The 26,740-nt window shown below is 39.3% G+C and overlaps 2 protein-coding genes across 2 annotated transcripts; one reads left to right on the top strand and one right to left on the bottom strand.

The window, feature by feature from the left end:
- Window positions 1-226: 226 nt before the first annotated feature.
- LOC108670034 lies at window positions 227-11,505 on the top strand. The gene is made up of 5 exons (XM_018157484.1): window positions 227-326; window positions 7,354-7,442; window positions 9,184-9,306; window positions 9,925-10,130; window positions 10,397-11,505. Coding segments are annotated over exons 1-5 (513 nt in total). The 5' UTR covers window positions 227-324; the 3' UTR covers window positions 10,490-11,505.
- Window positions 11,506-11,695: 190 nt separating this feature from the next.
- Window positions 11,696-19,279, bottom strand: LOC108670033 (chitinase domain-containing protein 1). The gene is made up of 10 exons (XM_018157483.2): window positions 18,965-19,279; window positions 18,274-18,420; window positions 17,515-17,610; window positions 17,094-17,187; window positions 16,589-16,698; window positions 15,910-16,067; window positions 14,873-14,976; window positions 14,370-14,449; window positions 14,000-14,148; window positions 11,696-13,604 (listed from the first exon to the last, which is right to left on the bottom strand). The coding sequence occupies exons 1-10, from the start codon at window positions 19,064-19,066 to the stop codon at window positions 13,463-13,465; spliced, it is 1,182 nt and encodes a 393-aa protein (XP_018012972.1). The 5' UTR covers window positions 19,067-19,279; the 3' UTR covers window positions 11,696-13,462.
- Window positions 19,280-26,740: the final 7,461 nt, after the last annotated feature.

The raw sequence follows: 26,740 nt of genomic DNA, 5'->3' as shown, positions 1-26,740 counted from the left end.
GATAACTGATCGTAGTAATGTAATTATTTTAAATGGTTAAAAAATGTCTGGCATGGTGAATAATTTGTAACTTAGAAGCTGAGTATCGTTGACTAAGCATCCAACAGAGCAGATGAATACGGCAGGTTGTTAACTGGAGTGTTTCGGTCACGTTGATTTGTGGCAGGCTGGGCCCGGTACATATAAGAGTGAACCGCTTGGTGGAGGTCAGTCTGCGTCAGAGCGGTGCAAGGCGAGGACTATAATCACACCGCTTCGCACAACCATTAAACCTTTCTGTATTGGTCTGATAGTTTACTGCACCTACAGCCTAAATCAACTTTCATGTGAGTATCAACTTAATGGGAGACTTAAAGTCATTCTGTTTGTTACTAATGTTACATGAATTCTTTAAATAATTCTCACCGCCACTGCACTAAGTGACGAAATAAATAGAACAATTGCATATAACTTGGCTTCCGTGTATAGGTTTGATTTTAAATTGAGATCATGGAATAGCATTCATTCAGATCTTTGAGCAAGTCACCGACGTCAAGTAGAGCGAGCTTTAGTCTCTATAGACTTCCGAGGAAAGTGAAAGGACGGCGAGCAGTTCTTATTAAACCGGAGGTGTTACAGCCTGGCTTCTTCCTGCATCGTAACCTCGACTGCACACACCAACACAGCTAACGGACATGCTCTGCTTTCGCAATAGATGTTCGCCCAAAATGTGTTATATACTATGTACATTAATAAGATATTTGTTAATATTTTTCTCTTTAAATCGAAAGCTAAATGCTTAAAAATTATGGTTGTGGAATTGATCCGGCGCAAGTCCACCCATTAAAGTGATAAACAGTATCAATACACAAATTGACGAAATTGCACTGCACATGGGGCCGTACATGCAAGACTCGCTAAAGAGCACGTAGCGGCCTAAGTACACGTAGCGGCCTAAGTATACGTAGCAGCCTAGGTATACGTAGCAGCCTGAGTACACGTAGCGGCCTAAGTACACGTAGCAGCCTGAGTACACGTAGCGGCGTAAGTACACGTAGCGGCCTAAGTATACGTAGCAGCCTGAGTACACGTAGCGGCCTAAGTACTAGTAGCAGCCGATAAGTACACGTAGCAGCCGATTTTTCATCTATAATTGGAGGGTTTGGCTAGGAAACCTGTCAGTAGATTGGCTGACAGAGTTATGAACTCGAAAACTGAGTTGTTCACGGTGAGCTATATTTTTTTACTTTTTTGGTTGTGCGACTGATAAATGACGCGGGCTCAACATTGTTTCTATTCAGATCATAATTCACACACATAATTTCCTCTATCGTCGCCGCAAGTCTATGTGATGATTTTTTTTTTTTTATTATTGCGTTCCTTAGTTTGGCTTATTCGTGATAGTCTTGAATGAACAGAAAATTCCTAGTCGCATAAATGGATCAATGTTCTTCCTTCGTTTAATGACGTGCCTTATAATATATTTAATAATCTTTCCTACATGTTAAATAAGATTGTCCAAAACGCAGGAAGCGATATTGAAATGAACATTATTTATACACTGTCTATTGAATGAGAACTAGGGCACCTTTTGCTGGGTCTGAGCTAAATATACAAGACTTTCACTTGATCCTCTCACTTACGATACTCATTAGTGTAGACGGGCTTCCTTGACAACATAAGAACACTTTTACTGATTATCATTATTATTGTGACTGGACCAACTCGATCCATTACCTTACTTCATCCGGGTAAAAATATTTATCTTGCGGTGGAGCTTATTCCTACTGCTAGCGCAAAAATACGCCCTTCCATGTCATTATTTTCATAAAAAGTAGGAAGGAGGGATTTCCGACGGCCATGTTTTTTATCCCTGTGATATTTCTCTGCCATTTGGGTAATGAAGTATGAAGGTCTCCTTTTGTTTCGGGGCTTCGGCATCCTGCCAAGAATCTCGAAAAAACGATTTTTTTTCGCTCAAAGCTCCGTGTGAGATCGCTCCCCACGTCTCTGAGTCAATGGCTAATACTAGAAAAAGATGTCATGAGTTAAAGCTGTGTCCTTCATAAGTGTTTGATTCTGCTGTGAGATTTTAAACGAGCCGATGCGTATCATTTATGGCATTTGGAAATATTATGGAATAATAATAAAAATCAAATAGAATTTTACTCATGTAATTATGAAGATTTATTCATTCATTAGTGTTCAGCCAAGAAATATAGCAGTTTCAATCAAGGCTTCTCAATTATCGTAATATTTCTCGTATTCTGTTTCATTTTTGATTTTTTATGATGACTTAGGTTGAATCGATGCAAAATTTTGCATCCCAGTTCCCGGTTTCTGAAGACGACGTGTGACAGAGAAAGTAAGCACCCCAATCAACAGAACAGTTTTATTCATTCTATTTCACGATCGGTTGGGCAGCGAACAATATTACTGTAAGCATTTCATGAACAAAACCAAAGACTCAAAAAGATATTACTTGAATGGAGTGAGTCCACTCAGCAGCCTTCTCCGCATTAGCAAGTTGATCAATTATGCCATTTTGGATAAAATTTCAAATTAAGACACATAATTATTTGCAACTTCAATTTCCCAGCTCTAAAGCTGATAAGGCTAAACACGAAAGGCTCTTTTGATAAGGCTCTACAGTGAGTCATCAAAAACAAAGATGGTCAAAGAAATGAAAAGACAAATGTTCCGAACTACTGTGAAAGTCCGATGCTTTTAAAATGATCATTTCTTGCAAAAGTGGAGCATCCAACTGACCTTTGGCGGGCATCTCTTGCAAGAAGTTGGGCATGGAACTCGATCGTCTGAACACAAGAGCGCAACTCGTGTGTCGTAACTCGCTTCGCGGGGTGACTGTAGAAACCGCGCATCCACTCATGCATTACGAAAATCTGCGCTGCTTGCTATCACTTGCGCGTTATAATGCAGCGATCACCGTCACAGAAACATCGTAAAAATCATCCATGCTTTCCTCATGCACTACGAAACAAAATTTCTAATGTCGTTCGCCACGTCCACACAAGATCAAGCTTCATATGCCTCTGGCCTCCGCTTCAGACGTGCGTCGGGAGACGAAGCCTGCGCGCGTGCAGATGCAGCAGATGATGGATGGCCTCAACTTGCGGTTGAGCGAATGTTACTGATTTGGTGAGGCCGGCAATCGACAGCTGCGTTCACCGAATACTTTTTTAACACATATTAGAAGCTGTCAGCAAGAATTTTTATGTTAATCTCAACTCAATTGTTATATTGATCGCCCTTCTATAGATTAGGCTTTATTTGTTTCAACTGACTTGCGGAAAGTATTCGACACTCAATATCAAAACTTGTTTACGCTTGTTGCTGTTATTTGGTCTACAAATATATCTATTACTATAAGATAGCAGAATAAGCTTATTTAAACACGAGTGGTTAATGACCAGAGAAATCATTGATTTAAATTTTCAGGATCGAACAATATTCATCATATCTATCAAGTGGTTTATTGTACGGGTTCTCCATAAAAATCGTATCTTGTAAGGATTATAACGTTCCACACGACCGTAGGACTGGACACGACTCCTCCGATATATATCCTCGAATATATTTTCCTGTGGTAGGAGTTCGATTTTTGGTTAACTGCCGCCTCGCATGCTCGTTGCGTGCGCTCCTTCAAGTCGGCTAGCTCCCTGAAGGATTTAAATTAACAGTCAAGTCGAAAAAGAAGTTTGCCTCCGCAATGAAAGAAGTGGAATAATATTATGGATCTCTAGAAAATTTCACAGCATTTATAAAATGTTCGCTTGTTTCGATTCAATCGAGATTCAAAATTGTTTTTCGAAAACTTACGAACAAGTTCCAATTCACAACACCTCCTCGGTCTTGAATTAGACAATAATTAAATGCTTCTCTAAAATTTATTCTGTAGTAAATCATTATCTAAAAGTAGAAAATATCTTTCTTGCTGGCCATTGATTTTATGTTCGTTGCCTTCGCAATACCTCGCTGTCTGTCTCAGTCTCCACAAAGTAGTCGCAATGATCCTTAATTATAATGAGACATCGAAAAGACTTGGCCGCAGCCGACGTATCTTCGCCAAGGCTGTTGCTTCCCGCCTTTAAGCTTCCAAGGGAGTAGCTTAGTGTTTTAAATTGTAAGCTTCCCCCTTTTTACTGTAAATTTCAATTTTGTAGTTTTATAAATTCATAAATTTAGTTTAGTTGTTGAAAACTTTTTTGTAAATATTCCGAGAATATTTACGATTCGCAAGTTTCACATTATCACGTTTGTGTCAGAAAAAAAGAAAAAAAATTTCTTTTATTTTTTCGTTTGAAAAAGAAAAATTTTCAAATATACAGTGACTTGAAAATTCAGAATGAAAAAAGTACAAATTTACGCTTTTCATATAATTAGCTCACTGCATTGTGCACGCATTGACTACCTACCTGAATAGTTGTGTTAACTTAAAAAATGTAATAATTCACGTATTTGTAAGATAAAGCTACCCGATTTAAATAATTCGCCTCGTACTCGATTAAATTGCTCATATTTTTTTGAAATTGTTACCTCACCTTAATGTCCACACAAATTTATTCCTTTGCTTCATGTTTTTGTAAATAATTTTATGCATGGCATAGACTCGAATAATGCAATTGATAAAAATGGAATGAATACAACTCTCACACTACCGTCGAACATTAATTAATCTTAACACAAACAAACCCCCGAAACTACAATCATTTAAAGACTCGCCGCCACTTATTTAAGCCTCAATGTCTGCACATTCTTGTACGACTTAACTTACGTAGTCGTACATTCGTACATTCGAACCCGGTGGAAGCCGAGTAGCTATTTCAAACTTTCGTCAGTCATGAAAAAATACGGTCAAATGACACGATTTCGATCTTCTGTGAACAAGGCACGAAAAGGAAAAGAATCGGCGACAGGCCACATCAGGCCTACACTTCAGCGCCGAGATCACTATGTTATGTTATGGTATGTTATGTTATTTGTTATGTTATGTTATGTTATGTTATGTTATGTTATGTTATGTTATGTTATGTTATGTTATGTTATGTTATGTTATGTTATGTTATGTTATGACGGAGTAATTATCGAGTGAAGACAAAATCCCGTCTTCAAGGGGACGAGGTCTGGAAATACGAAGTGACGTGTTCGCCGCACATCTCAGAAACACATCACATGTGGGGTTGTGAAGCTTTATGTCGGGTACATCATATTACATTAAAAAGAATAGGTGTCCGGAGATTTGCCGCGAATCAACAGGATATACGAATGGTGTGGATAATGTCAGAGTGTTATACTTGATTGGGTATCAGCAGCTCCAATTTGCTCGTTTCTGAAAGACTTATGAAAGATTCAAGCTCCAACAAGCACCATATACTCAATTAAAGCGATTATTAAGATGAAAACGGTCCCAGTAATGTTGATTAGTTTGCTATTTATACTTCTGCATAGAGGCTACTCTGTGAAGAATGCTGATTTATCCTATATTTCTGCTTCCTTGCTTTCTAACACCTTCTAAAGATGTTTATCATAATATATGTTCCATTGAGTCTAGAATAGACTTTATTACCGGGTCTCAATAGACCTTCGTTTCATTTTGGATAAGGGACTAGGGAAGGATCCATAACAGAATAGAGGAATGGCGTTTAATGAAAAACTGCAACTTTCATAAAAAGTGAACCACTCAATTAATAAATTACATTCAAGTTGAATCATTGGCTTTAATAATTTGTACTATGACTTACCTTCGCAATACCGTCATCACCTTGCTGACAATTTGCTTTAATCATTGTCACTATCCTATTACGTTGATGATATTACTCAATTTCTGCTACTATAATATCTTTAAAACGCAAGAAATGTGCTTTAAAAAGAATGAATTCGATGATATAAAAAGTATGCTGAAAGTGGCGCGGTAGGAACAAGTTCATTGTGTGCTGAAGAGATTAGACGTCATCCATACGACGGAACTCGAATATAAGCAACATGTCATCAAACATGAATAAAACCTCATACAGTCCAAACAATGATAGATTGTTCTCCGTGTGTAATTATTGTCAACACAATGGAAAAGATGTCCCTGTGCCACTTCACGGTTATGAGACGTTGACTCGTGTCCCGCACGCGTCTTCACAACACGCACGACGCGTGTTGATATTACGTCAACTCAGGAGTTACGTGCGCACGGCCAACAGTATAATAAGTGTGTTTGTCGGCCTTCAGTAGTGGCTTTTATGTAGAATTTATAGATTATTTATTGTCCTTTTAACATGAATAATCGATATAAGTGCTCGGTTTATGTAGTAGAAATAAACTTATTTTGTCCATATGCGAACATTTCGTCGTTCCGGCTTCCAGATTCTAAAGTGTTTCCTTCCTCTATTAGTATCCCTTTCCATTGTTAATGTTTTAATTGGTGTTATATACAGCATAACTACAGTGAGTAATATCCTCTCATCTACTAAGAATCTCCCACAAATTTAACTTTATTATTTCCTACACTTATGAATCTTTGTTGGTTCTAATGCTGGCAGGAGGATATTTGGTTGACCATCACAATTCTTGATAAGCTCGGTGAATGGATTTCAAGTCACCACCTCGCTCACATTGAAAACATTTAATTGCTGACATTGAACAGTTTTCTGAGGCTCAGAACGAGGGGAGTTACTCCATAAGATCGCCTAGCTTCCTTGCGTAAGCTTCAGAGCCTCGACAACCGGCACGCAAACCAAACCAGAGAATTGACGATGTCGTCCTACTCCCCCCCACCGCTGCCGACGAGTTTGAACCTGCATTACGAAACAAGAAATATAAAACGCATCGTCTATAATTTGTGCCTAATCGATCTTACCCTATCCGTATCTTTACTTGAATAATGTCAATTCACAAATGATTTTTTCTCAATGATTTTCTGCTCTGAAGTCGTCAATGCATATTAAAGAACTCATTTGCCAATGGGGAGTAACATGTAACTGCCTAGAATATCTAGACTATAACACTTGAAAATCTCTCCCCTGACAACAATCAGAAGGCAACCACATGCGGGAAGTTAGAGGCGTAACTATGCAGCAGCTAAAGCCTACCCCATATGTACAGGAGAAGAGAGCTTATTTGATAAGTGCCGTCGGCCTTTAACTCGACTAAAAGGACGGATAATACAATGTATTCGCAATGATAAAGGGAGGATAAAAATGGGTTTACCAGAACTTTCTTTCCCGAAATTTAAGTAAATTAAAAGATTTAACAGTTGCATTATGAACATTGAAATTGCACAGTCAATTTTGGGGTTTACATGTTTCGTCAATATTTTTTTCCTGAATTTGTTTTTCGTGCATGATTATCATTTTTTTTTTCTAGGATGTATCGAACCTTACTGCACCTGTGCTTCATCAGCCTGGCTTTAGCAGCCATCAGAGTGGACCAGAAACGTGGCTTCAAGTTTTGCGGTGAGAGACTCTTTAATATTCTTCTTTGATTGCTATTTTTCTTTGCTATATTCTTGGGCTATCACACAAGTTTGAATCTCCTGACGATATTTTTCTCTTAAGATTATATGAATGTAATGCCTATGAATTAACGATAGGCGCTCATTCGAACAGGTTATGCTGAATCAAAATTGTTGTTGAGTGAAATCATTTACATTCACTAACTTTAGCAAACACATACCTGCCCCAGAAGTTTTTCCAGACTCTATATGACTCTAACTGGCATTAGCTACAAGACTTCTACATTATGCATACTATTGACACAGCAGTCGTGCTCATTCCATTCCAAGAAGAAAACATTGCTGGCTTTTGCCAGGAGCAATTTCGTCCTTTTCTGTTCATACAGTAAGCATAGCTCTCCATTGCAATAACAGTAGAGACGGTAACATGCTCGTTCTCCGCGAGACAAACTACAAGAAATAATAATACGCGATTGTGCATTCTCACTAGAATAGAAGTGTCAGCGCTGAAGAAATAGGCACATGGCCTATTCTCACTAGCTTTGCTAGTGAGAATGGATGTTGTATGGATTAAGTAGATAAACTGAAAAACAGCCGGCCAAAAATTACAAGAAGGATATAACAAACTCCTTTGCCAACGCGTTCGTGAACAGTTTTCTAGACAACTGTTTTCTGAAGGCTCGGTAACGAGAATTACCGGAACTCGAGATTGATCTAAAAAATATAGCAGCAAGTATGGTGATAGTTTTGTTCAGATTTTGTATTTCGAGAGTCTTGATAGAAATAATTAAGCCAGAATGTTTGAGATGTGCCAATTGAAATCCGTGTAATTTTCAATTTCAATAATATAATTTCAAGAGATCATCCGCCCTGTGACAACAACCAGCGTACAGGCATTCAGGCTTTATGAAGATCGTCAAAACATCCGGCATTGCAGGCGTATCTTTCACGCACGGCAATACAAAGGATTTTCTTGTCAGTGTTTGTGGACAAACTTGTGACGCGTGTGCATTGTGTACCATACAATGTATACCTACACAGTTTAGGTATATATTGTGTACCATACAATGTATACCTACAGTGTAGGTATTTAATATTGTGTACCATACAATGTATACCTACAGTGTACCACGCAGGCACGGCGCCGCTCGATTGTCTCACTCAGGACACAATAGCCACGAAAACTTTAGACACGATAACTTGTGATAAAGAAAATCTATCAATAAGAGTACTCAACTTTTCTCGTTCACTTACTAACATTTTCAAGTAACTCGGAGGCTTATTGGAAAATAACGCACTGAAATCTAACTAAAAACTGCAGCATCCAATTTTGCGAATTTTTTTCTGAATAAATATCGCAGTGGAAACGCTTGTGTTGGTAAAACTTACGTATGTGATGATCGAAAATTAATGTAACAATGATAACTGACTAGCTATTTTAAAATAAAATAATACAAAAAATAATTTGTCGCTTGTCAAATTCAATTTTAATCGAAACTTGCATTCAAAAGAGGTTTCCAAGGGTCTTGCTTGCCAGTTATATACATTAGATGGATTTGGAAATGAAATGAAATCGCTTGTTCAATGAGCTAATATAGTTATGACTAAGTAAACAGCTGATGGAAATCTTATAGCATAGGAAAACCTTGCACAACAGATGAAAAAGCGTAAGTATATAGACAAGTTAATCAAATAATGTGGCCTCGCGTATTGAAATTTTGAAATTCATATTTCCCGCCCAGACACGCCTCAGCTGGCCCAGCTGGTGAGCGTCGAGGTGGAGGGCCCAGGCTGCTCGCGGTGGCCGTGCTTGCTCTTCCCAGGACGCTCTGGAGCCTTCAAAATCACGCTCTACAACCAGAACGGTCAGTCCGAAGCAAAAAAAAAAATGCTTTGAACTTTTCAGTAACAATTTATACTGGTTTTTCTTTTACTGTACAGATTTGTGTTACATTTTTTGCTAAATTACCCAATATGGAGGAATGAAACGAGACTTTTTATTGCACATACAAACGTTGTGAAGCTGTTCCTCTCAAACCGAAATAATATAAAGTCGGTGCCCAAGAGCCATCTTATTTAATGATACGGTACCAAGAATTCATTTCCGGTGTCAAGTTGACAACAGTCACGGCTGTGATAGTTCTTTGTCTAGTCTTTGAGAAAGCAGCGACCAATGAGACTGATATTTCCTACAAGCAGTATAATTAAAAAAAACGATCTTTATCTCGGCTGATATGAAACAGCCAAATTTATGTCTAATTATTTTTCCAACGCTGAAAAAAAATCAAACAATTAACGATCTCTTTGTAAGCGTAAACACCTCAGAAATTTCATATAATAAAGTATTAATGTCACTTAAACGTTTTCTATAAAGATATGAATTTTTGTGGACTATTCTTTGCTTTTAAATTTTTGTTCATATAATAATAATAATTATCATTATTCGTCGTTCTAATTGGTAAAAATTTCCTTCGTGGGGGCAGAGGAAGCGATCAATGACCTGAACAGCGACATCCACGGGACGGTGCGCCTGAACGGCGTGGCGGGCCTGACGGGGCGCCAGAAGGTTGGCATGCCTGGGGAGGTTAAAAAGAAGGCTTGCCAATTCACGAACCCAGGCTGCCCCATACCCCCACACTCCTACTTCGAGATTACCAAAGTTGTCACCGTACCCATGCAGGCCAGAATGGTGAGTGGGGCTCAGAAATAAGACGGGTAGACTGCAGGAGATTTTAGAATGATTTAAGGTTTATCAGCAGATCACTCTACCAAGCAAAGGAACAAATCGAACAGTCAGTTCATGAAAAAAATTAATACCATAAATAGCAAAATTGTTCTACGTATCCGTAGGTCTGTTCAATGCATTTCTCTAGCCCAACGAAACAATGTGAGCAGAGCGTGCTAGACTAACGAGCTTCGCAGACAACTTACTCAGACTTGCCCCTCTACCCGCAGGCCCACGGCATGATGATGACGGAGTTCAAAGTGAACGACGGCCGCGGCCGGACTCTGACATGCTTCAAGGCTCCCGTGCTGCTAGGCAAATAATTTAATGCTTTAAATGACAACCTGAGCGTTTCACCAAGACAATTTACGAATGTATTTATACATCGCGTTTGTGTTGGATCAAGCAAGGTGGTAGGTAGTCGAAAACCATGAAGTACGAATGTATGATTTGGTTAATTGCTGAATTAACGTTTTAATTTTACTGCGTTCCGCAAAGGTATTAGATTCGTAGATTCAAACATTCCATTAGGTCAATAGGATATATATTTATCTCACGTAAATTTGCATCATGCCAAAGAAAAAAGCTTCTACTTACGCAGCAAGTGCCCCACACAGTGAGTTTCTCCCATAATTTAGATAGTAAAAATTCAAAATACGACGAAAGTAGTATGCCTTTCAACTGAAATGCGTTTTCACAATGTTGGTGAACCATCAAAGCACCAACTAAAATGTTTCAACGACCGAAAGCTGCTGCAGCGTTTTGCTGCGCATAGAAAAGATACGAACTTGTTTTTACAGAATTCTTGCCAAGTGGTGGTAAAAAAAGTCGTGCGGCTGTTAAAATAAAGCATAATCAGCTAATTAAATTAAAATGCGCAGCAAGACACAGAGAATCAATCTATGCCGACGAAAGTGTTTACTCAGAGAAACTATTCTCACCTTATTTTTTCTGAAGATCGTCCGCGACATCGACATTTTTAATTGATTCAGTTATGTATAATATTTCATTGATACGATATAATTCTACGATGAGATTTCATTTAAAAATAAGGCCAGAATGAATTGCCCAACAAGTAATGTTAAAAATGAAAAGTTTTCCATAGAGATCCTCAGCAAACAACGTTATAACCGTTTTGTTATAACAAGAGCAAACAACGTTATAACCGTTTTGTTATAACAAGAAGCACACAACACGGCGAGATAGAAAATGACGATGTAAATAACAGGATCTCATGCACGCAGTTTGTAGGCTAAGCAGCGGCGCAGCACTTGTTGCACGAGTTAGGTTCCTTGCATCTCGTAGATGTTGTTTTTATCAATAAATGTTGACTTTCCAAGCTTTCCTAATTTCCTAAGTAATTAGGATAGTAAAAAAAAGAAACATTAATGAATTACGCGGAACTTTATTGTGGAGCTTTGTGTGGTTGTTCTTTCTAAAGGCGCTTTAAGCTGCCGTCAACATTACCTATCACGTGGCGATTACAGAAAATATTGAGACCTCAAACGCAATGTGAAAAATTGAACTCATCATAGAGAAAACTTTTATTTGTGTATCATAAAATTTATAGATTGAGGAACACACAACTTGTATGAAAACTAATATAATCATACAAAAACATAATAAACAATGAAATAATAAATAAATAATACTTTATCTAACTTTTCTAAGAAAACCAGAATCACACACATAAGTACCAGAGGAGGAAAACACAACGAAAAATCACGGAGTAGTGATATCACATCATATCAAAGGTTGGACCAGCACACCGCATATCTCCTGTACGATATCTATGCTGCACAAGACAAAGCACTCACACAAATCCCAAGATAGAACTACAGAGGTCATGTTTCGCGATCAATATTGCATGGTTCCGCACCAGAAACTCAATACAGAGATAAAAACTAGACTATACAGAGACCGAAGATCGCACAACTCACAGTAGTACTTCAGATACAAATGATCGGAGAACGTCCACAAACACAGTAGTAGTAGTAATAAAAGATTTACTAGCGCTTCAGATAGCTATCTATTTCGCGCCGGAGGTGAGGTCTGCAGCTACGTCAAAGATGTCTGGTTTCTTCCGTCTTCAAGGCTTATAGCCTGATCCATTTTAGGCGCAGGGGCTGGGCGGTAGAATCCCTGCTCATGGAGCGAGGGTCCGCTCCAACTTCATGTATCAACTCCAGCGAAAGTTTAGTGAGGATTGGTCTAGGTGATGGCAAGGTGCGATTATAGTCTCGCTAAAGGCGGTGGTGCAAGTGCATATGACCGACCGGCGGTGGCGTTACGGGGCCATGCTAAATCTCTGGCAGCAGGTTGCATTCCATCAGGTATCGTCTAAGGTTATCGGTTTCGAAGTTACTTCGCCGGTCCTCCCGCAGCATTCTGGTGAGCATCTCGTCATGATCGAGGGCGGATGTGTTGGGGTAGCAGTTTTGTCGGATGTCTTTGTGGCTAGGGCACTCCGCCAAAACATGCAGAACTGTCAGGGGCATCAGGCAGTCGTCACAATATGGTATAGGGCGCCGTTCAATCAAGTAGCCGTGAGTGAGGCGCGTATGGCCAATCCTCAGTCTACACAGCGCTATCTCCATTTGTCGGGATCTCTGGTACGATGAGCTCCATGCTGATACACTGTCCTTGATTGTTCTCAGTTTATTGTTTCTCGTGTTCAGCCACAGCTCGCGCCATATATGGTGAACGCTGGTCCTGATGCGGGGGTAGTGGTCGTGACATGGGACGTCCTCCCTATAAATGGCAACGTCCGACGAAGCAGCGCCCGCCGCCGCCTCATCCGCCCTGTCGTTTCCCCGCACCCCCACGTGTCCCGGGACCCAGCAGATGCTTTTCGTTTTTCCCGCCTCCACCAGACGCAAAAGCCAGGCCAGAATTTCCAAGATGATAGGATGTTTGCTGTTGTAGGTTGACAGGGCCTGCACTACACTTTTGGAGTCTATAAATATTGTAAAGTTACGGTCGGGGTGGTCATCTATAAGGGCCAGGGGCCACAAACACAGCCGAAAACTTGACTAGTCGAACAATCCGATGTCCTAAGGAAACCTCCAACCAACTGTAGAACTAGAACGAGTCAATTCATTGCCCTAACATTCACATGAGGTCGTAGAAGTAGTCGAGGCCCCGGCGTTCACATGAGGTCGTAGAAGTAGTCAAGACCCCGACGTTCACATGAGGTCGTAGAAGTAGTCAAGACCCCGGCGTTCACATGAGGTCGTAGAAGTAGTCAAGGCCCCGGCGTTCACATGAGGTCGTAGAAGTCGTCAAGACCCCGGCGTTCACATGAGGTCGTAGAAGTAGTCAAGGCCCTGGCCGACCTCCCAGAGAGAGAGGCCGGTGCCGAGCGCAGCGGCGAGCTGCAGGCGGCGCTGCAGGGAGAACAGCGTGGGGTAGAACACCGTGCGCCGCCCACCTTTTGTCCTGCGTAAATAATATTATAAAATTATTCACTTTATAAACAGAAATTAAAAAGTGCACTGCCGCTGGCATACAATTACACAAATTAAATCATGTAATTCATAATTGAAGTAAAATCACAATTTTTGTTTGGATTACCGCCGTTCCTGTTGTACATCAATTACATTGCGGATTTACTCTGAAGGTCCGCAACAGTTCAGCATTATTTTTGAGATGCTTTTGGCTGTAGTTAAATCTATAAAACTTATGATCGTTTTCCAAGAGCTGAACCGTATGTCAGCAATGACAGTGTATTTGTTCTGTATTGTCGTACCGGTAAGTGATTTGAGTCTGAGACAGAATAATAATTTCGAACTCGCAGAAATTTTATATACTTATGAATCAAAATATGAACTCACTTGTACTCAAAGAAATGCTCGACGGAGCGATCGTCAAACTTAATCTTGGGCTTGTGTTCGGCAAGGATCTGAACGACCTGAGAGCCCAGTACGTGGTTGCCGCCCGTCACGCTGTGGTCCAGACCGTATAAGTTCAGGCCCAGTAATATCTGCCGAGATAAAATAATGGAGTGACATTCGATCGTGACGGTTTCCTTTCAGGGTGCCGTGAATCTCGGCCACTTTGCTTCAACGTACTAAAATATGCTTTAATGGACGAACTGAAGCATGTCTTTGCTTGGAACAGAATCTGTTACAAGGTTTAGTGGTCTAGTTATTGACCTCATCAAAGGTAAAAGACTCAAAATGTGAACTCAAAATAAGATCTGACCTTCTTTCGGTTACTGGATGCAGCGTCAGGCTCGATCAGCTCGACGCACTTCTGCATCCACGACAATGGGCTGTTGGGACCTAAAAAATGAAACGATAGTGAAATTTTTTGTTGAACGATGGGCAATGTGTACTGAATTTTATGACAACAGTTTGCAACGCACCTTACAGAATGAATAAACCAGATTTCTGTGCTTTACTTCACTCTTTGGAAAGATGACCGCAATGATTAACACGAGATATTATGTGTGAAGTCTAATTAATCTCTGAATTTAGTTTCAAACGCTAGATATAACCGAAAACTAAAAAATTACATAACTTGAGACTGACTTCATCTTCAACAAAATTCGAGAATTCACTCACAATTCCCAATTAATAATTTATTTTGCAATCGTCAATCATTAATATGTTTTGCAATAGTCTATTATTAATTTATTTCACAATCCCCAATCGTAATTAAGTTTTTGTGTCGGTAATGCGAGAGCAAAAGCTAGGGGTCGTCACCAGGGTTCTGGAAGCTGGAGTAATCGTAAGTCATGAGCGAGAAGAAGTCAAAGTGGGGAGCCAGGGCCTGGAACTGTGCGCGCTGGAATATGCCAGGCGCGTCCCTGCCACGAAAATAGCACGGAGAAAAGACGATAAAGCAACTGGAACAATATTGTAATTACGGTACCTATTATGTCGGACTAAGCAAAAACAAACAACTAAGCAGCAACTAAGCAAACAAAACAACTAAGAGAAAGTGACGGCTAAAGTGGCAAAGTGTTACAAAGATCAGAGAGCATTGAGAGAACGAATACGTTCGTGCCAAATGCGTCATATCAAATGAATGAGCATTTAACAACGGGTAAGAAATGCTTCGGCGTGGCAATCTTTTTTGTAAAGAGAAGATCTAATCACCTAGAAGAGGAATTCGCCCTAAGGGCAAGTAGACTTAGAGCGAAAGATTACATAATTCAATTTAGCTGTGCATAATAGAATAATAAGCGTAATAAGCGACTCGACCGTCAATTTAGCTATAGAATAGAATAGAAGTGTCGGCGTTGAATAAATAGGCCCATGGGCTGGGTCTCAGGCCAATAAATATAGCCTGAGACCCAGCAGTAAAAAAAAATCGTTGGTGAATCTCACCGCCAACTGAACTGCCACCACATGGACAGCAGGCAGAAATATGTCCGCTCTATCACATTGCATAAATGTTGTACGTACACAAACTTGACCATAACTTGGACTAAAAATTTGATCATTCAGCATTATTAACTGCAGCCAGCCAGATGATTGCCAACTTAATAGGTTGACCAAGTTGGTTTGCAGCTGATGAAAGCCTAAATCTTAACATGCAGATGCTGCTCAAACTACGAAGATTAATAAATGAGTTCTGATCCATAAAATACCAATAAAGAAATAGATTCATTAAAGTAGTCACTATCCATATGCACACTGATATATTGTAATTCGAGATTCCACACAGATGGTGCAATATTTTTATCCTTAATAGCAAGTAGAGTAAAATTGTAAAGCTTTAATTGCATTGACCGAACCCCTGGTAGAGTGCAGGAGGTATGACCAGGATGGACACGTAGCCAGCATCTCGGATGGAGGAGCTTAGGTCGGCCAACACGGCCGGCATGGTAGCGAGCAGAGCTCTGGCGGGCAGCTGACTCCACACTTCCAGCACCAAGCCATCAAAACCCTGCGACTAAACCAACATTAATCAATCATTATACAACTCTCCCACCGATGCATCTATATACTTTCAAATATTTTGAAATTAGTTCAAATCGGAAGTGTTTCACACCAGAATATTCAAATATATATTGATCTAACTAACGTCCAATTCTATTCAACGATGTTTAGAAGATCCTAATTAATAAGAAATTGAGCTGATCATAATACAGTACATGCAGGCTTGACACGAAATCTCTCTAAACAATAAGAATAAAATTTCTTCATATTCCAGAGCAAATGAATGACACTACTAAATGCTGATCAATTGCTTATTCTGGTGATGAGCCACGGATAACTTCTCACAGAAATCCTATTTGGAAGTCAATCACTCGAAACACATTCTGTAGGAAATAATAAAAAAAATTCATTTATAGCGCCAGTTATTTTCTGGAAACAATTGAGGCACTATTATAATTTGATATATCATAATCTTTAATTCACCCCCAAGAATGATGGTAAAAAAGTAGCCTAGAAGTTAAAGACGCAGCAAACCTTAATGGCAGATATGAGGTCAGAAGCCAAGTGAAGCCGCAGGTTGCGATCATCCACAAGAACTTGGAACTGAGCATTGTTCCAGCCTTCAAAAATTATTCGAGGTACAACTGAAAATAACAGAAAATTAACATGTGAGAAAAGAGATCAAAAACACCTAATTAGAAGATGTACGTGAGTCCATTACAATGACTTGCACTTCTAGACAAAGTATTTTTCTATCCATATTCAGACTTTTAATTGGTGCCAGAATGATCCCCGAGAAATGGCTTCCAAACCCTAACATTGTCCCAATTGGCAGCTTGAGAAGGCATTTAATAACAGCAGTTCAATATATAGGTACTCTTGAAATGTAGTACCGGTAAGTCAAAGATTCACCCCATGAGAATAACTTAATAATTCTATAGACTTAGCAATTCTAAGTACATGTGATGATTAGAAGAAAGTAAATTTTATATGTCTTTTATTTGAGAAGACAAAACTCACACAAAATTTATGTTCTCACTTTTAGTTGGTTTTGCGCCACTATTCTTCTTTACATCTCTCATCCAACCCTTGTCAACATCGTGCAAGCCAGTGATGGACCAGCCACCACCACCCTATAAAGTAATGAGCATGAATGCAAAATTTTAAGAAATACGGAGCAAAAACCAATCAATAAACGATTCTTTGCAACTTGATCATAAAATCCACGTTTAATGTTATTAACCAATCATCAATTTAATTGAATTTGTTAATCTAAAAATGTTGGACAGTAGATACCACAAAAGATTGCTCAGGAGAGGGCAGTAATTAACCCTCTTGTTGTTTTCGGGTCAAAATGACCCCCCGCTCCGAACCTATGCCCGGAGGGAATAGGGCATATACAGGAAAAGAAGACAACATGAAGGTTACATCCAATATATGTTGAGAAAGTTGAAACGTACAGTGTCCGGCGAGCGGCGCAGCTGCAGCCACACTGGCGAGATAAAACTGAAGCGATGTCCTTGTAGCTTAGCTACGTCATAGCCGTGGTTGTTCCACTGTAAAACATGCATGATGCACTTAGAAAACATGGAAAATTTTGGAGAAGTCCATTGTAGAAGGAGACACTACTAGAGGACTCATTCATAGTCTTCAAAATAGGAGTAAGGGATAGCTACAAGTTAGTGGGGAAAATCAATGTTTTCAAATTTCTCTTAAAACCTACAGGAGGATGAACAGAATCTAAGTGTATCTTTAATTTTCATGTACCAATTTCCATAAATTTTGTTCAGCTCGTTTGTGCTTGTTTTCTTGATATGTTTTTTTTATTGCTTTTTCTTTTCAAGCTGGTACAATTCTTGCCGGACCACTTTTGACATTCAGATTAGGCTGGCCACTGACACTAATCAATATTATTGGCTTATAATTTGTAAAAGAACTTAATAAGATATTCAATGAATGCATTTGGTGGATTAAGTCATGACCATCAGGTTGCATTAATCACTTGTTGAAAAACTATTCACATCCTCTAGCTTGTCAATGAATGGTGAACCCACTTGTCAGCAGCTAAATTTTATTTGATGGTATTTTGAACTGTTCTATTAGAGAAATAAATTCAACGCCTAAACAACATAACATGTGATAAGATTCTATAAATGTTTGGCATAAGCTAGTAGCTACTCTTAAACATATAGTTTAATTTTCACAAAACAATCACTGACAGGAGTCACATATGCTAGTGTAGTGAAGTTGCTGACAGTTTGCCCACTGTAGTAACTGCCATGATTCTCCACCACTTCCTTCCACTTGATGCTCTCCTTCACCAAACCTCGCTCCTCAACGGTCTGTGGCTGGGGACCCAAAACAACCTGAAGTTAAAGCTTCATATTAAATTAGGCCAAAAATCAATTTGTAAAATATGTTTTTTTACACAAATGCTTCATATCTTGCAACCAATGATTACAAGTTATCAATATACAAGCATGGAATGTACATATGTAATACAGTGCAACAGTTACATGATAAATTTCAACAGAACAAAATTTATTTGCTTTAACAAGAAAATGGTGTAGCATTAAAAATTCACTTAATTTTTGCCCTCATCAGCTTAAACTATCTACAGATTACCCAAGTCATAAAATTTAATGCATCAGCCCAAATTTCTTTATGCCAGTTATAGTTTGAAAAAATTGTTCATTGTATATATATGTACATCTCCTGAATAGTTGATGCCCTTTAGTGTGCTTCCTAAATCCTTTCACAATAAAATCTGAATGAATTGATGATATCTCTTATCTTTCTTTGCTTCCAAAATACAGAAAATATATTCAGTTGAATAGCATTAAAATTCTATATAATACCACAATAAAAAAAATATATGAATTTTGACCAAGATCAATGTTTATTTCGTACCTTGTTCTTGGATTCAAACTTAGCGGAACAGCTGTTGCAGAGTAGAAATATCCAGTAAAAAATGAACACTTCAAAATGATGAATGATGGTTTTTGGAATCATTGTCAATGTTATCAATCCAACAGAAAATTTTGACACAGTTTGTTGTCATCAACTAATAAACTGGTTTATGTTCCTAAACCAACAACACATCTGCAATGTTAGTTAATTTAAGCAAAGGGGTTCAAATTTATGTCTTCTTTTGTTTGTTTTGTGAGGACTTGGTTGTTCACCACATTCCTCTCAGCCAGCTAGGCAGTTGTTGAGAAGAGAACACTGCAAGGATAGAAAACGAAATGGTACTTTAGACATTCATTGTCAGTAAATATAAATATAGTGAATCAATATAATTGAGAAAGGGAAAATTTCAGACAAAGGGAGCACCAGCCTGAAGCTTAAGTTTTATTCAAAAGGGCCCACTGAATTGAGTGGAAATCATCATCTCTGAAAACATGTGCTATGCTTCTTGACCACTTCTATCAGGCAGATGGCTTAAAAAAACATGTCTGTGCAATCCTGATGATGTCTTGCAGAGATCCTTTTTACAATGGGATCCCATGATCAATATCTGAGAAAATATCTTGCAATACTAGTTACATTTCAAAAGTGCATCTAATGAATAATTGACAACATTGACATTGATAACCTTTCTCAAACAGGAATAAGTTAGATTATACTCAGTTGATCTGAATAGGTGTTGTTGCTTAGTTCTTCTATAGGACAGCAGACAAACTGTGATCCCCAAAACTGACCAAAGTAATAGGGCAAAATATAGGTAGTCTTCATGGGTCTTTACCTAGGAGATCCAATTCAACTGTTACAGAATGATTGAGAGGCTGGAGAGTGATAGCTCTAGGAAGTTATTCCAGAATAACTTATGAAATACGGTAGTCAGAAATATAGTTATTGAAGAGCTGATGATGGTGGGGACATCTGCCCCTTAAGAAATTCAGTGTGTATACTTATATATATATGCTATGATATGCAGAGTAAGATCATAGGTAGATGCAGGATGCTAGTTTGTGACCACAGCAATCAGGCCATGTTTTGATGCAAGGTATTTACAGCAATCACAGAAAGGAGCAGTTTCAAAGGTTCAAAGGCTGATACACAGTGTGAGAAAGAGGCCATTTAGAAGTGAAGATAATCATGATTTTGTGTGCGAGCTGGAGAAGAGCTGTAACCATTGAATTACCTGGTTTAGAGTAGTGCAGTGATGAGTATGTGTCATGGGAAGCTGTTATGTGAGGAACAAAGAGCCATCCCAGAAATTCAATGATGGACAGGGAAACATACAAGGGGACATTAGATATACCATCAAACGGGGTTGTGATGATGTTGGGTTCAATTGATTGATATAGTTTTTATATTTATTCAAGAACAGTTTAGAATTGCAATCATCTATGTAGACTATTAAACTACAGAGAGACTACTGAGAGACTCCTGAGAGGAGAGGACTTTGCTCTGTCCTGAGAATAGCGTACTGCAGCCTATAATAGCTCAGTCAGCCTCACAGGGACAAAAGACAAAGTGGTCTAACTTGACTGGCTAGGCCTTACAACAGGTACTATTCCAACAAGTAGTGCGGACAACCTTCTTATAGGGGTAATAAAGGATGGTTTTGAGCATTTTTTGTTAATAACATCTTACCATGAAACATTTCATAAACAAGTTTGGACTCATTTTATAGCTCTTTGCAAGAGCTATCATATGGCATCTTAAAAAAAATTCCATATGCTATTTGTATTGTAAGGTGCAAGACAGAAACTAAAAGTGTCCCGAATTACCCCTGGAAATGGGTTATCAGGAAACCTTGAAATAAAACTTAATTTTAAAATGTTTGAAGCATGCAGAGTGTACTCATTCATTACTAACATTAATCTGAAATCCTCCTTTTCCTTTGCAGATGATGTATATATAGATAATAATGTCATTTTCTGTGATTTTTACTCTTTTTTCTTTAATTGATATGATCTCATATCCCACACATTACCGTATTATTGATGTTAAATTACCGTTTCCATGAACATACCATTAAGTGCTTACAACAACCTTGTCCACTGCAAGCTTCATATCACTATCAGCTGCTGTATGGCACTTTTCTGTATCTGTAAGATTACAGGAAGGCTTGTAATTTCACACCATTTTAATTGCGTCAAGTGAATTCACTATAACAAAAAAAAAAAGATTGTAAAAATATACCTGAAACAGAAAGGAATATTCAAGTGACAACCATCATATTTTTGGAGAAATAAATTATAATTTAGGTTAATTACTTTTCACTCTCATGTTGCTGGGTGCTCAATTATATCTCTGACATTCTATGCACAATTCTGTGATGACCAATGATGCATTAATTTTTCATTAAGGGAAATTTTTTCACTGAGCAAGGTAAATATAATCAAAGTTTTTTGTTTATAATTAATTTTTTCATTAACTGGAGCCTTTTGCTGATTAAGGTTCTACTGCAAATGCATTTTTAGAGGTGTCCCTTATTACCCCAGGGGGGTGTTCTTTATTACCCCATCCTACAGAAATGGCCACCATTTTTTATAGAATGAGATATGCAAATTCTGTCATCAGGTTTTCAAGCCAACACCTGTGTGCAACTTTTATGTAAGTAAAATTTTTTGATACGGCAAAAACGTTTTTTTGCTACAGACCATAACGGAGGTACATTTCAAAAACCTCACTTTTCACATTTTTTTCAGGGATTTTTTAGAGGTAGTACAGCAATCCCTTGATAAACGTGGTTAATAAATCCCCGAGTTTTACCGTGCTAAGCAAAACCGCGCTAATCAAACTTAAGAATATATGGGAATAATTATAATGAATCCTCAAAAATAGCAGTTACATAATAATTTTTTTCCACTAAAATTCATCATATTTTTTTCTAAATAATAGGGGAAATAAATGAAAGAAATGCAAATGAATCAACATTTATTTTTTACTGAAAAACGAATCCAATTTCAATTGCACAGTAGTATTTGATTTCTTTCTCTCCTGCATAATTGTGCAGTTAATTAGTCTCCAAAGTGATATTTTTACGTTTAAGTGTTCCCTTTTTGCCCATAATTATGACGGTAATTTATCAAGGAAAATTATGTAGTTTGATGAAAATGAGCAGTAGATATGGCAGCGATCTTGACCAGTTGAAGGCTAACGAGTAACTAGAGCACTGGCATGGCGCACTTACCGGCGAACATTGCCGAACTCAACCATTCGAGTTATGAACGAGACAAGGTGCGGTTAAACCGACTCTGTAGTCAGCAGGGTGGAATTCTAGAAATGGAGGTTCACTTATAAAAAAGCTTTCCACCCAAGGTGGAATGCTTTCCTTAGCTACAGTGCTCTGCCAGGTGACTGACTATAAATGAAAAGGAGGATCAAAATTGGACAAACTGTTTCAATTGTAACAACATAAGATCTAATAAGCAAAAAGGAACACTTTTGTTACGAACGTAACACCTCTGGCTAGAGGCGGGAAAATGATGCGTTGTGAAAAAAGTCGCGCTAATCAAAACTGGCACCGTGTAGATTAAGATTAGGTCGCAACTTTTTTTTCCGCGTTAATCAAAACCGCGGTATTCAAAACCGTGCTAATCAAGGGATTGCTGTATATAAATGTAAGATTTCTCAACTTATTTTATGCCACATAGATGATAGATAGTAAAAATGTTGAACTTGATACCACTATTTGTAGTTTTGCAATATTTTGATAAGTTTAGCTGCTACAACATTTCTACAAAATGTGGGATGAGTCGGATAACTGTTCCTTATTACCCCCCCTGACTCCAGGGCAGATAGCCATAGCCCCACTCCAGGTCCAGGCTCCAGCCTCCAGGGCAGATAGCCCCACTCCAGGCCAGTGACCAGGGCAGATAGTCCCACACCACAGACCACACCAGGCCCACTGGCCACTGCCCAGGAACCTGGCTTCCTGGGGATACTAGGCCACTACCTGGGGACACTAAACACTCACCTGGGTCCTGGGGACACTAACCACTACCTGGGCCCGGTCTGGGGACACTAACCACTCACCTGCCACCTGGGGCACTACCAGTAACCACGAACCCGGGGGGTACTAACCACGCATCCAGTGACGCATGGAGGCATCTTAAAATCTTTGTAACGAAGTATGGCAGTTAGACGCCGGGAGCTGTTCAGAACTTCAGGAGTTTTTTGTTGTTTGTTTGATGCTTATTGGAGCTTTGGAGACGCATCCATGTAGCTCCACGTCTGCAGGGGGATTTGGCTGTTCCAGAAGTCCCAGTTTTTTTTCGATGTTCATAGATGCATCTGATTTCTTCATTTGTTCCTTATTTTTTCTAATGCTTGAAGTCTTGAGATTCTGTCTTTGTAAACCGAACTTTTTACTTTCCATAGGCAAGGTGCCTGTCTATATAACTCAATAAGCCTCTCAGTAACATCTCTGTTCTAGTCTCCGTCATGCGACATTGCAAAGCAAAGAAATAAACAGGTAATTGTGTGTAAATAGGGTAGGAGCGACAGCAACGCACAACCTACTCAGACGGCAGTCAAAGCGACACTCCCGAGATGAACGGCTCAAAAGAATGAACACTGCTTCATTCGCCGATGAGCCCGTGTCGATGGTCCGGACTGCCTCAGTCTGGACTGAAAAAGCCAGTTTTTCAGTCGTCAGTCGCGCAGAGTCTCGTAGTGTGAACGGGCCTTTACAGTAAAGACAAATGTTGTTGTTGCCATTTGACATTTGGGTAGAATTAGAGATTTGGGATAACATGTGCATGGACTTTGCAAATAAATTTGCGCCTCGTAAATGGCTTTTCATTGCCAAGATATGGAATTCATGGCTTGACAAATGGAACTACAGCTCAAAGAAATGGAATCAATGGCTGGCAAATCCATAAAACCATAGCTCGAAAAATTCAGTTGCGGCTTGCCAAGTAGGTATATTCCATGCCTGTTGTATTATACTACAGCTCAATTCTATCTCAATTACAAAAATTAGTGCCTCTAATAGCATAGTGACAAACAAATTTTTTAGAATCAGTTCATTTTAAATTTCCTGATCTAATTTCTAATCAAGATTTACACCAATGCCTTGAGCATGATGAGGCTGGTGTCTATCATAGTCTATGATACTTCCCTAGTCTATAATATATCTAGGACTCAGAAACGAACTTGGAAAGCATCTAAAAAAAGTCTGTTTTGTCCCTATCTCTGATTCTCTGTCAGGGAAGTGAAATTTCCAGTTAGGCATTCTGATTACATTTGCCCATAATTGCCAGAAAAATAGGTTATTTAATGTGCCATATATCATATGTCCCAGACTCCAGAGAGATAAGTTTCCAAATCAGGAAACATAACCCAACATGAATCAATAGAGGCTTGCTGCTCACGATTTCCATGTCAAAACTCAGAATCGTGCAATTTACAAAACTTACTAAGAAAAGAATGGCACAGCAGGCACATTATCATCCACCTTGCTGAGATGTCTATAACAAAACTTAGTCAAGATTGATCAAGTCGCATCAGGAAAATATAGGCCATTTAGGATGTTGCAGTATTGTCAAAATTTGTGACCAACGGCCGAGATCCACGATCACAGCCTCACAACACAGCTTCCTTTTTGGTTTGTTTGATGCTTATTGGAGCTTTGGAGACGCATCCATGTAGCTCCACGTCTGCAGGGGGATTTGGCTGTTACAGAAGTCCCAGTATCCCAAGTTTGCACAGGGATTTTGTCCGTGCAGGAGTCCCAGCAACTTGTGCCACATACGAGAACCCAGACTCTAGGTGAGGGTCCAGCCTGGGCGGCTCAACCTGGAGCCTCTTTCAGCCAAAAATGACTATCACAAAATAATGTTTAATGCAAATGTGCAAACAAGACGGATCTCTTATGGGCAGGGCTCCACAATAAGGAATATTTGGGATCCGCAAGGGAATATTTGTTTATCTGGTGGAGACAAATAGAGGCACCCTTCACACAGGCAGTCATCACAGTATTCAATTGATCTGCTCAGAGAAACCTCTACTTGAAACTCATGGATGCACCACAGGTGCGTTTGCTGAAGGTATAATATAAAGTTAGTTCCACAGAGTGTTATTTGTAGTTAGTATACTCAAATTGTTAGAGATTCAAGGCAGAAGTACAATATTATATCTGACTATCATTAAGATAGGTCAATATATACTAGGTTCCATTTATTTAGACTATATTTGCTTCAGGGCATTAATTTCTATAAGGTAATCAGTGGTGGCTTTAATTATCTTCACCTGTGTTTCAGGTGGGAAAGGGCCTCCTCCTAGCAAGTTCTTTACAGATTGATCAACGTTCAGCAAGGTTAGTGTGTTAGACAGATTAGTTCGAGCCCGAGCATGCAGATGGCAGTGGAGCAGCAAGTGATCTATTGTTTCTACACACTGGCCACAGTTGCACATAGGGTTATCAACAATTCTGAACCTAGCCAAGTGTACTCTCACTCCAGCATGACCCATCCGAAGTCTAGCAAGTGCTGTTTCCACAAGTCTATTTTGGTTAAGTGCCCAAGGCCAATTGCCTACTCTATCTTTAATTTGGCGGAGGAAAAGGCCCTTTCCTGAAGCTTCAGTGATATTAACCCATTCCTGCTGCCAGTACTCAATAAAAACAAGCCGGATATTTCTTACCGTCTCTTCCTTTGACCTAGGAGTGATTGTACGGTACCGAAGGGAGTGGGCGAGTGATGCTGCATGGTCTGCTTCCTCATTCCCAGCAATGCCTCGATGACCTGGAATGAACTGTAGTTTGAGGTCATGTGGGGATGCCAGCGCCATCAGCTTTTCTTGGATCTGAAAAATAAGATGTATATAAGAATGAGGTTTTCTATCAGCAATTAGGTACAGTGAGCTAAGGGAGTCTGTAAATACAACAAACTTCTCATTACTTTCAAGGTTATTTTGAGCCCACTCAAGCGCTTCATGGATGGCAAATAGTTCTGCTTCAAGGACAGACACCTCTGGACGGAGTTTCCAATTGAGGAGAACTCCTTTGGATGGGACCACCATAGCTGCTGATGCAGAAGTTGAAGGTTCTGTAATGCGAGAACCATCAGTGTAAGCTGTGGTAAAGTTTGTAAACTGGGTCTGCAGAAGGTCTTGGAAGATTTGTGAGGCCATGTTGGATGTGAGGCCTGTTACAGGAGTTGATGAAAAGGTTGTTAGGATGTGTTTATGGATATTGAACCAAGGAGGAANGGGCTACATATTTCATGATCTAAATGACTTTAGAAACATTGTATCACTTAAAACCATATACAGCATTAAAAGTGCTCACTTTATTGATAAAATTCTGCATCCATCTCATAAATAATATATTTTTTGAACAAATTACTCACTTTTCAACGCTATGATATCTGTCTCTTATACACATCTTATAAATTTTAACTAATTTATAATTTGTAACATTGAGTTCCCTGAAGTTGGAGTTCCCTGGGACCAGCAGATCTTTGTAAAATCTGCACTCACGTGTAAGTTCGGCTGTCACCAGCCCTTGGTCTCATTATCACTTCAGCCACATATTTGTGGCTAACACACCCCAGGCCTCAAGGTTGTTGTTTTGGGGCAGGGGCAGCTTTAGATGGCAGCTTTTTTTTAGGCAAGGGGCAGCTTTAGATGACCGGTGAATTGCCAGCGGGCGGCCGGAGCTAACCTGCTCTGGCTGACCGCTGGCCACCCACTGTCCGGGAAGGAGAGAAGGTACTGCTATGAAGGAGC

This window comes from Hyalella azteca, unplaced genomic scaffold (assembly GCF_000764305.2).
Source record: "Hyalella azteca isolate HAZT.00-mixed unplaced genomic scaffold, Hazt_2.0.2 contig1323, whole genome shotgun sequence".
NCBI classification, from domain to species: Eukaryota; Metazoa; Arthropoda; class Malacostraca; order Amphipoda; family Hyalellidae; genus Hyalella; species Hyalella azteca.
Note: the sequence above shows the minus strand (reverse complement) of the source record. Positions and strands in the feature narration are given on the sequence as shown.